Source organism: Gopherus flavomarginatus, chromosome 21 (genome assembly GCF_025201925.1).
Source record: "Gopherus flavomarginatus isolate rGopFla2 chromosome 21, rGopFla2.mat.asm, whole genome shotgun sequence".
NCBI lineage: Eukaryota > Metazoa > Chordata > Testudines > Testudinidae > Gopherus > Gopherus flavomarginatus.
The window spans coordinates 19,279,116-19,295,266 of NC_066637.1; the positions used below are offsets into that span (position 1 = coordinate 19,279,116).

The 16,151-nt window shown below is 51.7% G+C and overlaps 1 protein-coding gene across 3 annotated transcripts in view; it reads right to left on the reverse strand.

The window, feature by feature from the left end:
- The window catches only part of EPHA8 (EPH receptor A8), a 125,279-nt gene extending 109,373 nt beyond the window's left edge, over positions 1-15,906 (reverse strand). For all 3 annotated transcript variants that reach the window (XM_050931190.1, XM_050931189.1, XM_050931193.1), the window contains exon 1: positions 15,827-15,906. In XM_050931190.1, coding sequence (XP_050787147.1) covers positions 15,827-15,896 — 70 coding nt within the window. In that variant the 5' untranslated portion in view covers positions 15,897-15,906. The remainder of the gene's footprint in view (positions 1-15,826) is intronic.
- Between the last annotated feature and the right edge of the window lie 245 nt (positions 15,907-16,151).

Sequence of the window (16,151 nt, forward strand, 5' to 3'; positions counted from 1 at the left end):
TACATGTGGGGAAACTGATGCAGGGGGTGCTGAGTGTCTTACCCAAAGTGACACAGTGAGATATTGGCTTGGATAGGGACAGAGGTCAGCTCTCTTGACATGGATTCATTTGCTCTAACCACTAGACATGCTGCCTATAGGTAGCGTGTCAGGAAGCTGTATTAATTGAAACATAGAAGACTAAACAGTCCAGTTAAGGGAAATTGCTCACCGTGGTGAGGGGTGACTCAGCCACACAACACCCACTGGCGTTAATGAAAGGCACAGAACTAAAGCCCACAAGAAGCACAGAAAATACCTCCCACCAAGCCTTGCTCCTGGGTTCCCAGTGGGAAAAAGAACATAGGACAAGACCTGCACCACTGCAGGGAAGCTGCACTAGACCCGCAGCTAGCGGGGACAGCACAGAGATGGCGCAGTCAGCCCTGCCCCAGTGCAGAAGGTCATGCCAGATGCCTCATAAGGGGCCCCTTTCATCCAAAACGTTTCTAGGCATATTCAAGAGTGGCAAGGGAGCAAGAGGAGCTAATTGTTAACCTGCTGCAGTCCCCAGCCCAATGATTAGATCCTCTCCCTCCCAGGCAGACATCTCGGTTGCACACACACGGAGAGGAAGGGTCAATGGGACCAGCCCTGTCCCCTTGGGCTTCAATTCTTCACCATTAGAACTTCAAAGGCCTCCTAAGATTCCCCAGCCAGGCTCCATCCCTGGAACAACGCCTTTTGCACTGATAATTCAACTCTTTGCCGTGTTTTCCCGACACGTCTGTTCTCTGCCTCTCAATTACTAACCTACTCAAACAGCAGAGCGGTAGAACTGAGCTCCCTTCCCTGGGCACCCTCGGCAATCAGGGCTCCCAACTCCTCCATGCTCTGGGTTCTCCCCACTACTGGATCCATGAATAAACCAGAGCAGAAAGCAAGCATCAGAGTCACGGCCTCTCTACAACTGGCCTTTTTTGAGTTAAGATTGGATTTTTTTCTAAAGTATCTGCTCTCATTCCAGCAGGAATTATGGTGGGAGAGTTCCAGAGGGTTGGACTGAATGATCACAATGGTCCCCCCTTTAGGGGGGAGGGATAGCTAAGTGGTTTGAGCATTGGCTTGCTAAACCCAGGGTTGTGAGTTCAATCCTTGAGGGGGCCATTTAGGGAACTGGGGTAAAAATCTTTCTGGGGATTGGTCCTGCTTTGAGCAGGGGGTTGGACTAGATACCTTCTGAGGTCCCTTCCAACCCTGATATTCTATGATTCTGGCCTTGGAATCTATGGGGAATGGGCAGGAAGTGGCATGCTTTTCCCATAGACTGAAGCAGTATTTTCAAGAGACAGGTGTGGCCAGGTATCTATAGCCAACCAGTGAATCAGCAGAGTGGCCAACCCCGCAAACCTTCAAACACCATGAATCCGGCCTCAAAACATTATCAGACTGGCTTAAAAACCAACAGATTTTAAACAATAATAAAATGTTGGGTCTTCTTCTTGGCCTTCTGTTCTTTAGGGGTGCCACACTTTCAAGCTTTTCACCACAACCATGAGGTCTAGAAATGTACCTTCTCTTGAAAAGAAAGATGAAATTCTCACAACTCCAGGATTTAAGAAAAAAACAGATCAAACCCTGAGAAACTCACAATAAAACTGGGAGCATTGGTATCACTGGAATATGGAGTTTGTCCTGTCCAGGAACAACCCACGAACGGCTCCGGATCGTTCGTTAGTTGTGATTTTGCAGTGGATCATGTGTCCACACCAGTTACAGCCTCCAGCCTGGTTAGCTGAATCACATGCGCTTCTTACTGACCACGATGTCCAAACTTGGATGCCTGAAGTTAATCACCTCCCAATGGGCCTGATCCAGACAGGTGCTGAGCACCTCAGGCCACTACTGCCTGCAACAGGAGCTACAGCTTCGCAGCAACTTTGCAAACCAGGTCTACCCCGTAGCAGCCACAGCACTCCTTGGAGTTTTATTTTTCACCGGGAGAATAATGAATGACAAATAAATCACCGCCACCAACTCCAGGCAGTGCTCTGTCCCCCTCTAGTGGCGACTGGGCCGTATTGAGAGACGGAGGAGCCTGCTACAGAGCAGTACTAGAGCTGGCCTTCAAACTCCGACAGCCAAGTCCCCTCCATTGAGCTCCAGAGTGCCTGGGTTTGAATCCTGCTGCCAGCACTCTAGCCAGGGCAAGACATTGCAAATCCTTTCGCTGGCCTGTGAACACGGCTCTTTGCAGACGAGAGGGGCTCCAGCAGCTGTAGGTCGGGGCCAGCTGGATGCTGCCCGGCGCACTGCTGGAGCCTGGCAAACACAACAGGATCACAACGCTGAATAACAGCCACAAGGGGCCTGAAAGGAGCATGCGGACTCTGGGAAGGGCTTGACCAACATCTGCACAAATATCTTGTCCGATTGCTCCCCAGCTCTCAGGTAGGAGTGCAAGTTTCCCCTATGTCGGGGCCTGCTCCTTCCCCTGCCCAACTAGCTTGTCAGCGTGCCCCTGGCTGGCGAGTGCGGGAATCTGAAGAAGGGCTACGGTTGTTATACGTTCAGGAGGCTGAGGAGCGAGTGGGAAAACCCAGTGGGCTGGAGGTGAAACTAGCAGCTCCATGGAGCCGTTCAAGGCCCAGGGGCATGAGATGAGGGGAAGGAGCAGGAATCCTTGGGAGCCATGGGAGAGGACAGGCATTGTGGGAGCAGATGGAGCCAGAGAGGGAAGAGCTGCTGAGAGTGCCAGTGAGCAGAGGGGTCGCTGCTGCAATTGCCCCATCAGCAGGGAGAGGACAGGGCTAGTACCCATGGGATGGGCAGCGCTTTGTGATGGGAGAGCCCAGCAGCAGGCCACTGGGAAGGAGGATGGGTGGATGGAGGTAACAGCCCTGCACTCTGGGAGCATGCCCTGGGAGATAGTTATGTGTGTCCAGGCAGGCTCCTGAGGGGAGAGCGGAAGGGAGGAAGCCTGCTTTGGGGACTGAATCTGTTGGGGCAGGAGCCCAGAGAATGAGATTCATGTCTGGCCAAACCTGTAAAGTTGAGCCACAAGAGGGAAAGGCCGCGGCTCAGAGCTGGGGAGGGAAGGGGGCAGGAGAGAGGCTGAGCCGGGGACAAGGGAAGCAGCTAGCAGGAATGGGGAGTGGATCTCCTCTGCTTCCCCAGGGGAATCTCCTGACTCAGGTCATTGGATCCAGTGCCTGTGAAATATGGGAGCAGAGACTGCCCCAGTGAGGTGCTGATCAGGAGCTGAGCTGCCATGTGGTGTTCCTCTTGCTGACTATGCTGTGTGAGGGGGATGCAGACCCCACAGGGCAGAGGGCCAGCAGAGACCCAGAGCACTGGATGATGCCTGGTTGAAAGTCAGAAGAGATGAAAGAGCCCTGGGTGCTCTCAGGAGTGGCTCCTTTAAGTGATTATGAAAACTCTTGATAAGCAGCATCTGCCACTGAGCTTGCCAGGAGAAAGGCGCTTGGAGCTGCACAGGGCAGCATCTCACCCTAAGAGTAGTGCACTAGCAAGAAGAGGGAGCTCTCGCTAGTGAGAGCACAGACAGCTCCTCCCAGGCACGCGGGCTCCCCAGTCCCACTGAGTGCAGGGAGAGCACTAGCTTGAAAAATGAGCCGTGTTTGCTTTACTCTCAGCTCCACTGGGATGATCCCACTTCTCTCTTTTCTAACAGAGCCAGGCCAGCTCTGGGCTGTGCGCGGCTCTTTGACAACATTCAGCTCTGTTCCATTCAGAGACTCTTTGCCTGCCAGCACCATGAGTTACACACTGTTTGGTTTTCTGGTAAAGTTCTGCTGAAAATATTCCAAGCAAATGCTCAGCCTTAGCTCTGCTCTTTGTCCATCCTTCGCAGGGCCGGCTCCAGGCACCAGTTAAAGAAGAAGATGCTTAGGGTGGCCAATACCAAGGGGTGACCTTCCAGCCGCTATTGGGGCAGCAGGTCCGGGTCTTCAGCGGCGGGTCCCTCACTCCCTCTCGGAGCAAAGGACCAGCCGCAGAATTGTCGCTGAAGAATGGAGTGGTGCTGCCGCGGCTTTTTTTTTTTCTCGCCGCTTGAGGCGGTAGAAAACCTGGAGCCGGCCCTGATCCTTCAGCAGTTCTTGCTGCCCCTCTGCATCATGCTCATGCAGACAATGTTTTCAAAAGAGGCCACAGATTTTTGGTGCCCAAGAGAAGACACCAGCCCTGTGTGTCATCAGTCATGCTGAGCACCCCAGTGCCCGCCAAAGTCTGGGGGAGCGGTGGGATCTCAGAACATGGGGAAGTTGAGCCCCAGGTGTCTTGAGAAAAATCGGAAACACCCACATTGGAAACCCCTTTGAAATCAATCCCTTCCCGCCCGGAACGAGATTCATTTTGGGGGCATTTTGTAGGTTTGGCTGAGAATCACTCATCTCAATGTCACCCCTTTGCACAAATACAAATGATAGATTTGCAAATACGCTGAGCACAAGTGTGGTATTTATCCACTCCAGAGTGTGAGAATAATTTCTACCACCATCTGCTCAGTTCTCCTTCCTCCGATGGCATGGGGATCGGCTAGATAAGGTGTGACCCCTGGTCCAGGATGGTGGAGTGGCAGGAATGAGAACACTCCTTGCATGACCTGCACCACTGGGGATCCTGTTTTACTGGAAATATCTTTATATTAATAACAAAGTGCAGTTCAGCTTTACTGTCCAGCACCATCTGCTGGCAAGCCTGTCAAATCTCAAGGCTTCTCCTGCAAACCTACACATGTGGAAGGTTACTTGAGTAGTGCCAGTGGGGTCACTCAGCTGCGGAGTTTCATCTATCAGCATTTGCAGGATTGGGCCCATTACTGGTCAGTTTTTCCATCTGCTCTCGTTGCTCAGTCCGGGGGCGGGGGCGGAGATGGAGTACTGATTTCCCTCTAAGCAGGACCCTCTCTTCAGTGACAATCCCCACAAAACTCATCCTCTGCAGTTGGTTTTGGTGCAGCCCACGCACTAAGAACTACCGGGGAGATTGAAAACCGTTTTTTCCCCTAGGTCCTTGAGTTACTGATTGGCAGCATCTCTCCGTATGCACGGTCTGCCTTGTCAGGATTCGGAGAGGTCTGTCTCTGAACTGAACAGGTTTGCCTTAAATTCTTTTAACCAAACCTCTTGCTGGTTGATCCCGAGCAATACAGAGATGAGGCTTTTCCAAGGTGCCTAACTCCCATGGGATTTGGGCTCATCACTCCCTTGGGCTGCTTTGGAAATCTCAGCCTTAGTGCATCAGTGCTCTGGGTCTATGATCAGGTCAGCTCCCAACCAGCTCCCTTTATTCTCTCATTCCTCTCCTGCCTGATGGCAATACTGCTACATTTGTCACCTGGCACTGATGCTGCACTTTCCCCTGGATTTTGGAGCACTGTGTTGAATGGCCAAAGGTGTAAGAGTGATGAGTGATCTGGGATGCCTCCATTTTTGGATGTCCAAGCCTGAGACACCTAGGATCAGATCTTCAAACATATTCAAGGCACCTAACTCTCATTGGACACAGTAGGAATTAGGCGCCTAAATACCTTTGAGGATCTGGGTCCTGGTGCCTGATTTTCAGAGGAGCCCCACAGGCTCCTACTGGCTTTGTCTGGACTTGCTGATGCCTGGTATCCACTTGGAGGCAATCAAACTCTGTGGCCACTTTGCAAAAGTGCGACATCCATGTTTTCAGAGCCACGTTGCTGGGCTGCGATTTACATTTCCTGGACATGTTCATACCCAGTCTTTCAGAAGTCATTGTTATAGCAGGCACTGGCCCTGCTTGAATTCTGTCTGATCCAGGTTCTTATGCCACGTGGTTCAGTGTTACTACCACACACAATCTGTATGTACATTATCAAGCGTGCACAGCAGTTTCTGTAATCTGTACAGTTGCCGTGTCAGGATCTTGGCAAAAGATGTGGCAGTAAGTGGCTCATCCTGCATGACCACAGCTGTTAAATGCATTTCCGTGGTTCTGTTTTAGGGGTGATGCCTGCCTGGTCCTTCTGCCCAGATCCCCATGAGAAGGACAAGCTGGCATGTTTTCAGGTTGTCCCAATATGTCCCTACTATGGATGCATCCCACAGTAGAATTTCTTAGAGCTACTGCTCTTTTCACTTTGCATGTGCAGTACTTCACAAATTATTCACAATGCCCAGAGTTCTTGCCCAAGACCAATTTTCCCAACAGGTTGTTCCCGGTAACTTCCCGTACCGCTCACGGCTATTAGCTTTGCGTACACACAGATCTCTCAGCACTCCTTCTAACATTGCACCCAACCCACACATAGAAGCCCTGGCCTTTTATACCTGCTATAATCCAGCAGTTTTTCTCCTGTCTCTAGTCTACAGATGTGGAGGTTGCAAGCCAAATTCAGTACTGGTGCAAGGCAATTCAACCTCCAATGATGTTAATGGGAATTTACTCAGAGAGGTGAATTTGGCCCTGTATGTTTCAGCTAAACCATTTAACTTAGGGAAACAAAAATCATGTTACACTTTTATGAACCGCTGAAACTGCATTTCAGCAGTCTTTGTTTCAGGAGCCCCAAATTTCTGTAGCAGCGTATCCCAGTGGTGCCCCAGGAGAAGGGGCGGCTGGGCAAATGGTACTGTGACTGAGCTCACAGGGAATATGTTCCTATACAGCAACGCACAGGAGAGTCCCCTGAGAACACAACTCCTGGTGGTCAGGCTCACACGCTATGTGGATAAAAGAGAGGGGAGACTCTCCAGCCGAGGGAGACCTGGGTCCCTGTGGAATGGGGGAACATGAGTGACTGGAACTGTACACAGTATTCCAAAGGTGGTTTTACCAGTGACACGTGCAATGGTGTTAATACTTCTCTATCTCTACTGGAAATGCCTCGTCTGATATATCCTAGGAACATATTTGCCTTTTTCACAGACACTTCACACTGCTAGCTCATAGTTATCCTATGATCAGCCCACACACCTCAGTCTCTCTCCTCCTCTGTGGATTGTTCACTGAGAAATTTAGATTTTTTCAAATGTGTTTGTTAGTCATCATCATCTGAAGGACACGTCTTGTGGACATGATTCAGGCCGTTTGGGGTTTGTTCACTTTTTGCTTTGATTACACCTTTAACTCTGTGCTATGTGGCATTCATAGTCCGATTTGTCACCCTGTGGTGGTCACCCCATCGGGGCGTTTCTACCTGTAGGTTGGAATTTTTAGAACTGGTTGAAATTTTTTCAATGGAAAGGATTTTTTCCTCTGAAAAATAAATTTGTAACTGGCAATTTTTGTAAAAAATGTCAACACTTAACAATTTTTAGGATTTTTTTGCAAAAATGTTCATGTTAATTTAAAAAGAAATTCTATTGAATGATTGAATTCATTATCAAAATGGTTATTCACGTTTCATTTATTGAAAACTGGGGTTTCGGTAACCAATAAATAGAACACTTTTGGTAACAAATTTAATTTCTCTTCAAGGTTGATTTAAATTTATATTTATTATTATATATGTTTATATTTATTAAAATAGTTATTCACATTTGTCATTTACCAAAAACTAGATTTTCAGTATACAGCAAATTGTAATAATTATTTCGATAAAACAAAAACTGTGAAAAAAAATCTTAAAAACTAGGTCCATTTTGAATTCTGCAAGATGAAAATATCTTCAAAAATTTTGTAAACATTTGTTTTCAGTTTCGAACCAGCTCTAGAAAATACTATTAACAGGAGAAATTAAAGAGCTTTCAAGATGTGCTCAGACCCCATTCCAGCATGAACCCTTTGGCACCCCCATATAATCACACCAGTCTCTGCTTTCCACCGACATTCTCGTAAACAGCAAACAACAAAATAATCACTCATGCAAGCATTCACAGAAAACAAAGAAAAGGGTTTGCAAATTTTGCCCAAGACAATTCACGTTTTTTATTCAAATATTCACAAGTCCCTTCTGCACTGTTCATTCCTCTCTAATGATCTACATGAAGAAAATCTTTGTTATTTTCCCTGTTCCTAAATGCTAAAACTGACCGTAGCATCCTCAAAGCATTCCAGCCGTAAAAGCCATTCCCTCCCTCTTTCAGATATTTCCTAGGCGAATGATCGCTCCCTCATCACCGCTGGAAGCAGGACTGACAAAATAATGCACACTGAATAAATTATCGGATGAATTTTGCCTTGTTTTCTATTTGAGCACAGGGCCCATTAATGAGATTACAACGGGAAGATTAGGAGGGGAGAGAGGAGTCCGTGAAATGATCTCTCCATTAAGCTGTGGGCCGCACTACGCCCCCATTTAGGCACCACAATAAAGCGCCAAGTTTTCAGAAGAACATTGAAAGCTGAGCTCTTTTGAAAATATGACCCCAGTTGTGCGAAGGAGCTGACCACTTACAAATCTGGGGCTGAACACTTTGGAAAATCTGCTCCTGCAAGCAAAACCCATTAGGTAATTCGCATAATCCCTCTGCTAGCTGTCTAGGGGGTTTCCTCCTCTCTCTCTTTTACAAGTTAGATTTGTACAATGGGAATTACCAGGATCACTCTCCCCTTCTTCTTTGAAGACTGGTACCTGTATTTGCTATTCTCTAACTCCTGGCACCTCACCACTTTTCTTAATTTTTCAGAAATCGTTATCTGTAGCATTTTGTCTTGTTTTCCTCCCCCCTTTCTCTTCTCCCCTATGACTGGAGGGGTGTGACTGGGCCACTTCGCCTCGAAAAGTCCCTTGAAATGTGTGTTAACTACTTATGCTGAACAATCTGTTCCACCTTGTATTTAGCTGTGACACTCTGAGCACATTTCCCAGACCTGAAGAAGAGCTCAAAAGCTTGTCTCTCTCCCCACAAGAAGAAGTGGGTCCAATAAAAGATATTATCTCATCCAATTTGTCTCTCTAATATCCTAGGACCAACACGGCTCCAACGACACTGTGAGTATCAGTAACACAATAAACTTATCTGCTGCTTCTCTAAATACCCAGGCATGCATTTAATCCCATACAGCTAATTTGTGCATGTTCAGATTATACAAATGCTTCCTCAACTAGGGTGTGATTACGCTAAGAGTTTTGAAGCAGACTGCAGATTTGAAGCACTCATTGATATCAATGGGGATTTCTGATTAAAACCAGATGATAGAATAGGGCCTATATTCTTTGTCAATACTTATTTTTACAGGCTCTTCCGCACTCACTAATTGACCAAATTACTTTCCCCTCTTTTTCTGCCTGAAGATAGATTTTCAAACAAATTCTGTATCTCAGCTATTTTAGAGTGATCATTAATTTCTTCCTCTTCCTCTTTTATCAATGGATCTAGTGCTGTCCTGTCTCCATCATGTTTCCTTTTCCCCTGATATATTTGATAAATGCCCTCATTCCCCCATTGGCTGCATTAACTCATTCTGATCACTGGCTACCTGTATCTTTTCCCTACAAGCTTTAGTGGACTCTCAGCTTTCCTGTTTATTTGTCTTTAACACTATCCTGGTCACTCCTGGTTCCTTGCACAGGGAGGGTGTTATGGTTATGTCCAAAGCAACATAAATATGTAACATCACCGAATCCTGATACTGCATGGGAAGGTCTAAAAAAATCAGGGACTCTGTGAGCCCAGGTTGGCAACCCAGGATCCCTGGACAATCAAGCCACTTGGGCACAGAGTGGTCTGCACAGCCTAATGACCATTGTTCCTGCAGTACCATCCTCTGCCATTGGGACTCTGTTGGGGTGCAGTGATCTCCACCCTGAGCGCGGAAAGCATTGAGCAGTTAGCACCTTGCTTATCCATCAGCAGAGTCTGCAATGGGTAAACATGCTCCAGGCTGCAATTGGAGCAGATGGAGGAGAAAGCTAGGCAGCTTAAATGGAGCTGCTTCCCTTGCACAGAGATGCCGAGAGGTTCCATTTAGGACCACTTATCAATCACTCCCTGTCGCAAAGGGAAGCATGCATGGGATGTCCCACAAGAGATGTGATGAGTGACACAGACACACGTATGTGGCACACAATCAACTACACAAACAGACATATAATAATAATAATACCTTCCACAAAGTCACAGGGGATGCAGAGGTATTACAAACACATTCATGCCTATGGAGGTAGCACTTTAAACACCTCTGTTGGTTTGAAAGACTCCACTGCTCTGACAGATCTTTCCTAAGCTTGAGAGAAAGAATGCAGGGCTGCTGGTAGCTCTCAGGCCAGAGGAAACACTGGAAGTAGAGGGGGTTGAAAATCTGACAGAACAATTTTCCATATGAACATGCAAATTTGTCAAAATCAAAATATTTGGTAGGAACGTGTCATTATTGAGGAAATGTTTGATAGAAAAAAGTCACGATGAATCTTGCAACTGTCATTTCATTTTGAAAAGGTTTTATCTTACTGAAGCTTACCATTTCAAATGTTTCATTTCAGCTTTATTGTTTTGATTCACTTCATTTTGACAGTTTATTAATTATATTATATTATCCAAACAGAAGATTTTATTTTATTAAAACGTTATGGGTCTATGATGCTGAATCAATATTTTTCAGAATTTTTGCTCTGTGGGAAAATTTGGCTTTTAGTTCTGTTTTGGAACAAAAATTATTTTTCAAAATGTCAGAATTTCCTACAACACAACAGAAGAAGAATTTGCCTTCTCCAAATAGCTTGTTTGAAGTTCATCACCGAACAAGCAATATCAGCACTCCCTCCCCACAACCAAGGGTGGCTCCAGGCACCAGCACACCAAGCACATGCCTGGGGCGGCAAGCCACTGGGGGCAGCGTGCCGGGCGCTGTGAGGGCAGCGGTCAGGCTGCCTTTGGCAGCTTGCCTGCGGGAGGTCCGTCAGTCCCACGGTTTCGGTGGCAATTTGGTGGCGGGTACGCCAAAGGCATGGGACCGGAGGACTTCCCGCAGGTGCGCCACCAAATCCGCGTTACTGACAGACCTCCTGCAGGCACACCGCCGAATCCGCGTTACTGGTGGACCTCCCGCAGGCGCGCCGCTGAAGGCCGCCTGATTGCCGTGCTTGGGGCGGCAAAATACATAGAGCCACTCCTGCGCCCAACACACATCCGAGAGCCCTAGTCCTGCAAAGACCTAGCTAGGGGAACTACTGACAGACATAAAGTTACACACGACTGTCAGTCTTTGCAAGATTGGGTCCTCATACCTAAGCAGAATCCTTGAGCGCATGGGGAAGGAACCTGCCAGTGGAGACTTGAGCTCTTGTTAAATCCCTTTGGAAAGAAAGAAGTTGTTAGGTTTTGGTGGAATGGAAGGAAGAACAGACGGGGCAGCTTCTCCATCTTACACACACAAACACACCCAAGACTCTCTGCACGCACACACCCAATGCGACACATTAAACTAACTGATGCAGATGTGACTGAGAAGGACTCTCTGTCCTGCAGCTGCACATTCCACTTTCTGGATTTACACCAGGTTCTAGTGCTCAGAATAAAATCAACTCGGACTCTGAACAATTCACCCCTCATGCAGTGCACACAGGGGCAGCGATGCCAGGATGCCCACCGGTGCCCAGCAGGTTGGTCACTTGGGGACGGTTGGAAACCATGCCACTGCTGCACCCCCTGCTGGGAAGTGGTTTCCATTCTATCCAGGGCTTACAGTTTGGCCCATTGGCTCTCAGCACCCCCACTATAGCAACTGTTCCAGCGCCCCTGCCTATGACTGTGAGGCAGGATTATGGGGTTGGGCGGGGGGCCTGAAAGGGGGCACATGAGGGCTTTGAGCTGCAAAATGTGGGCAGTAAAAACCCAACCGCAAAATTGTCCCTCTCTAGAACAATCCAACCCTAATAGACCTACCCCAGCCTAATAACCCCATTCCAGGGAAGTACCCCCGCCCAGTATAACCCTGCTGCAGGGAACTACCCCTGCCCAGGATAACCCCACTCCGGGGAACTATCCCCACCCAGGGAACTACTCCCATGCCAGGAAAATACCCCTGCCCAGTATGACCCCGCTCCAGGGAAGTATCCCCACCCAGTATAAACCTGCTCCAGGGATCTACTACGCCCAATATAACCCTGCTCAGGGGAACTACCCCCATTCCAGGAAACTAACCCCCACCCAGTATAACCCCACCCCAGGGAACTGACCCCGCCCAGTATAACCCTGCCCCAAGGAACTACCCCCGCCCAGTATAACCCACCCCACACCAAGCATAATGCTGGCTCCACACACACATGCCTGCCCTGTGTATCATGAGTGCCACACACACGTCAATGCCTGCCATAACCATGGGAGGCAGGACATAGCACTGTCAGGCACAGACATGGCCCCACGAACCCACCACTGCCCAGTGCCCTTCCAGCTCCACTGACACATCCCTGCTCTTTGTAGCTCTGGCACTGCTTCCCTGTGTGCAGGCAGCACAGCTGTCACATCCCTGCCCTCAACTACCCTGGCACCAGGAACAGATTCTCACTCAGTATAACCAGAGCTGAATTTAACTGTGCCACCACGGTTGTACCCCAGCCTCACATAACCACAGCGCCATGGGTACCCATCATACACTGGGCATCACAGGCTCATCTATGGCCAGGCATCCAAAACACATCAAGGCGTGTTGTATCCCCTGCATCCCAGACCGTCATATCCCTGGCATCATGGGCACATACGTGCTCAACGTAATCTGAAAAGACTGACATAGCTCTGTCCATTGTAGTTCCAGAACCGCAGTCACATTCCAGCCCAGTGTAACCCTGACATTACGCCAGCCCCTGGCACTCCATTTATTGCCTGCTATGATTCTGGCAACACAGCCATTGCTGCCAGCTGTTACCCAGGCACCACTGACACATCTCTGCCCCAGCATAAATCTAGTACCATGGACATTTCCCTGACCCACGTCATCCTGGCATCAATCACACTCAGCTACCAAGCATATCGCAGCACCAATCGTTGCCCAGTGTATCCCCAGCACCGCTAACAAGACACTGATGAGCAGAACCCTGGAACGACAGACACTGATATCGCCATGGTCCCATAGACAGCTCTGCCCGGTATTTTCCCAACACCACTGACAATGTGCTGTCCAGTCTGACCCTGCCAACACAGACCTAACCCTGCCTGGCATTCCTCCGCACCACTCCCATATCGCTGACCACTGACATCACAGACACCGCGCTGCCCAGCAGCATATCTCCCCAACCCGTGAGCCGTGCGTAGCCCAGTCCCCACAGTCCAGCATTCTCTAGCATGAGCCCCACAGCCACAAATCAAAGCTCTCCCACCATTTCAAAGCTGCAAACAAGCGGTGGGGTTTGGGGCGAGAGTCTGGGGTCTGAGGACAAGGGAAGATGTCAGGTCGGTCCCTGCTGGATCAGAACCCAGTCACTGGTCCCAGAGAAGTTAGCAGAGTGAGCAAGAAGCCTGCCAATGGCCTCGACTCCTGGTACCTCTGTATCTGACCAAAGGGTGGGGGGGTGCCTCTGTCTGAGCAGCCGGGCAGCCAGCAGCGCTGTGAGATCTGCGGTGTGGGGAGAAGGGCACATGGGGCCAGAGGATGAACGTGGGCCAAGGGATGAGTGAGGCTGGGCTGCGGGAGAGTTCACTTGGCCATAAGACAGTCAGTCTGGCAGGGACACAAGAAGCCCTCCCAGCTGGGGAACCCAGCCCAGCACACAGCTGTCTCCACTGGAGCTTCTTCAAACACCTGCCAGCCCGGGAGCCATTTGTGTGGGGCTGGGTTCAGCAGCGACTCTGCTAAGAGCTGAGCTGCCCCGTGGGCACAGCAGGGTGAGGGCCCCTGCGCACAGGCCACCCCTGGGGCAACGAGGGGTCAGCTGAAGCCCGGTAAGGGTATGGTGACGCTGCAGCCCTGGGAGAGACTCACGCTAGCACACGGAAAAGGGCCTTGTGGACAGTGCGGCTGCGGCTCGGGCTCTCACACACATCCGAGCCCCTACGCATGAGAGCCTGGGAGGGTGAGGCTCAGGGGGAGGGCAGCCCAGCCCCAGGTTGAGCCACAAGGCCAGGGTGACAGGACCCTGTCGATATAGGGCTTGCACATTGTTATCTGAGCAAGACAGTGACCGACCCCCCAGGGTGAGCTGGCGACAACGTCCCTGACTGCTGGGGGGCCCAGACCCACAGTGGTGTTGGCGAGGGTGATATGTGGGGAAGAACTCCAGCAGCAGCCGTGTACCTTCCCTGCACCACAGCCGGACTCCAGCACATCCAGCGCTGCCTCCTTTCCAGAGGCCCTTTCCCAGGGGGCAGGCTGCATGGGTCCGTGCCCCAAAGGACCTAATCTCCTCCCTCCATGCTAAACTGGGTCCCAGCCAGCACAGTCTAGAGGCAGCTGAATTTCCAGCCCCTGCCTCACTCTCCTCCCTGTGCGGTTACTGAAATCAGCAAATGGGAACGTTCCCAGAAGCACAAGGAGAGCAGCTTCTCTGGCTCTCACTGCCTGGTAGCTGAGATGCTCTGTTCGGAGCAGGGTTAGCTGAGGTGCCCAGCACTAGGCAGTGCAGCCGCAGGGCTGCCCGGACTCGCTGGCTGCTGAGAGGGCAGGGACAGCCCAGCCAGCAGCTCTGTGTAACGGGAGCTGGCAGGGGCTCTGGGGGCAGGGAGCTCCAAAGTGTGTCGGCGAGGGGGGGGGGAAAAGGGTCACACACTCAGCAAACAATGTAATTAGAAATGGAGCCGGGGGTGGGGCCACAGGGCACTATCTGACCCAGGCTGCAGCTCCCAGGTTATGAGTGATCCACCCTCCTCTGTGCACTTTTTCCCAGCCCACTTTAAAGCACCACCTTCGGGGAACAGGAGAAAGTTAGCACTGGGCTCCACTGCTAGGACTCCTCTACGGCAAGGAGAAACTGGCCCAGCCGCAGGGAGAAGTAAGAAATCAGCTGGGCAGCAGGGGGGCCAGGGACAGAGGTGTGACGGGCTGAGGGGTGGAAAGATGGGCATGGGGATGAGGGAATCGGGCAGCAAGGCTAGATGAGTGCTGGACCAAAGGGAATGAGGAAAAACACTGCTCCCAGGGTGCAGAAGGCGCCAGGTGAGGCTGGCAGATGGGGCAGCAGGGACTGGGGAGAAAAGCTGGGGAAGACGGGGCAGTGAGGCTGTCATGGAAAGGCAGCCCAGACCCTGCGGTCGGTGCTGTGGGGGCGATAGCAGCTGGAGAGTCAGAGATGGTGCAAGGATGCCAGGGCTGCAGGGGACAGAGGCAGCAGAAAGGCACTGCCAGTGTGCTGGTAGCAAGGTGGGCAGCGAGAACTCTCTGACAATACTGAGAGGCATCTGCCTGCACAGGTCTGGTGAGGGACGTCTGGTGCCCTGGAAAGAGGCAGCAGGAATGCTACTGTCAGCGCCCAGGGGAGCCGGGCAGCCAGCGCCCAGGGGGGCCGGGCAGGGGGGCCGGGCAGGGCTGGACGGGGGACCTGCGCTGCAGGGTACCTGGAGGCTCCCAGCTGGCCACGCGAGAAGTTTCTGTCACTCCCTCTGTCCGCTACCCCCGGAGGTGCCGGTCTGCACGGCCCGCACCATCCCTCGAGCGCCCCAGCCCCACGGTCCGGCGGCTCCCGTCTGGGCTGTATGCAGCGCGGGCAGCGGAGAACGCCGCGATTCCGGCTGCTCGGCCCGGCCCAGCTGCCCGCACAGGGCCCGGCCCGGGCCGCCGGCCCTTGGCATGTGCCACGAAGTCCTCTTGCCCTGCGCTGAAGTTGCGCCGCCCGGCGCGGCGGGAGCGCAGAACTCGGGCAGTCGGGCGCCCGGCGCTGCCCGGACAGGGGCGCCCGGCGGAGCGCGCGGTGCCAGCCCGGCCCCTGCCCCTGCCCCGCCGCAGACACGCCCGCCCCGCGCCGGGCCACCCGGGCTCCTACCTTCGCTGGTGGCGGCCGCGGCACAGGCGGCGATGGCGAGGAGCAGGGAGAGCGGGGGCGGCCGGGCCATGGTCCGCAGCGCGGCGGGGGTGGGGTGGGGACGGGGCAGGCCGCCCGGCCGGGCTCCTGCGGGCGCTGGCGTCGGGGGTTCGGCAGAGCCCAGCCCAGCCCAGCCGGCTGCACTTTCCACACTCTTGCTCGCGTCCACCCAGGCAAGCTGCATGGGGGGCGGGAGCAAACTGCCCGTCACAGCCTAGAAGCCAATTGGCTTTCTGGGTTTCAGAGAGCCCCCCCCCCCGGCCCCCATAAGGTGCATCCATCCACG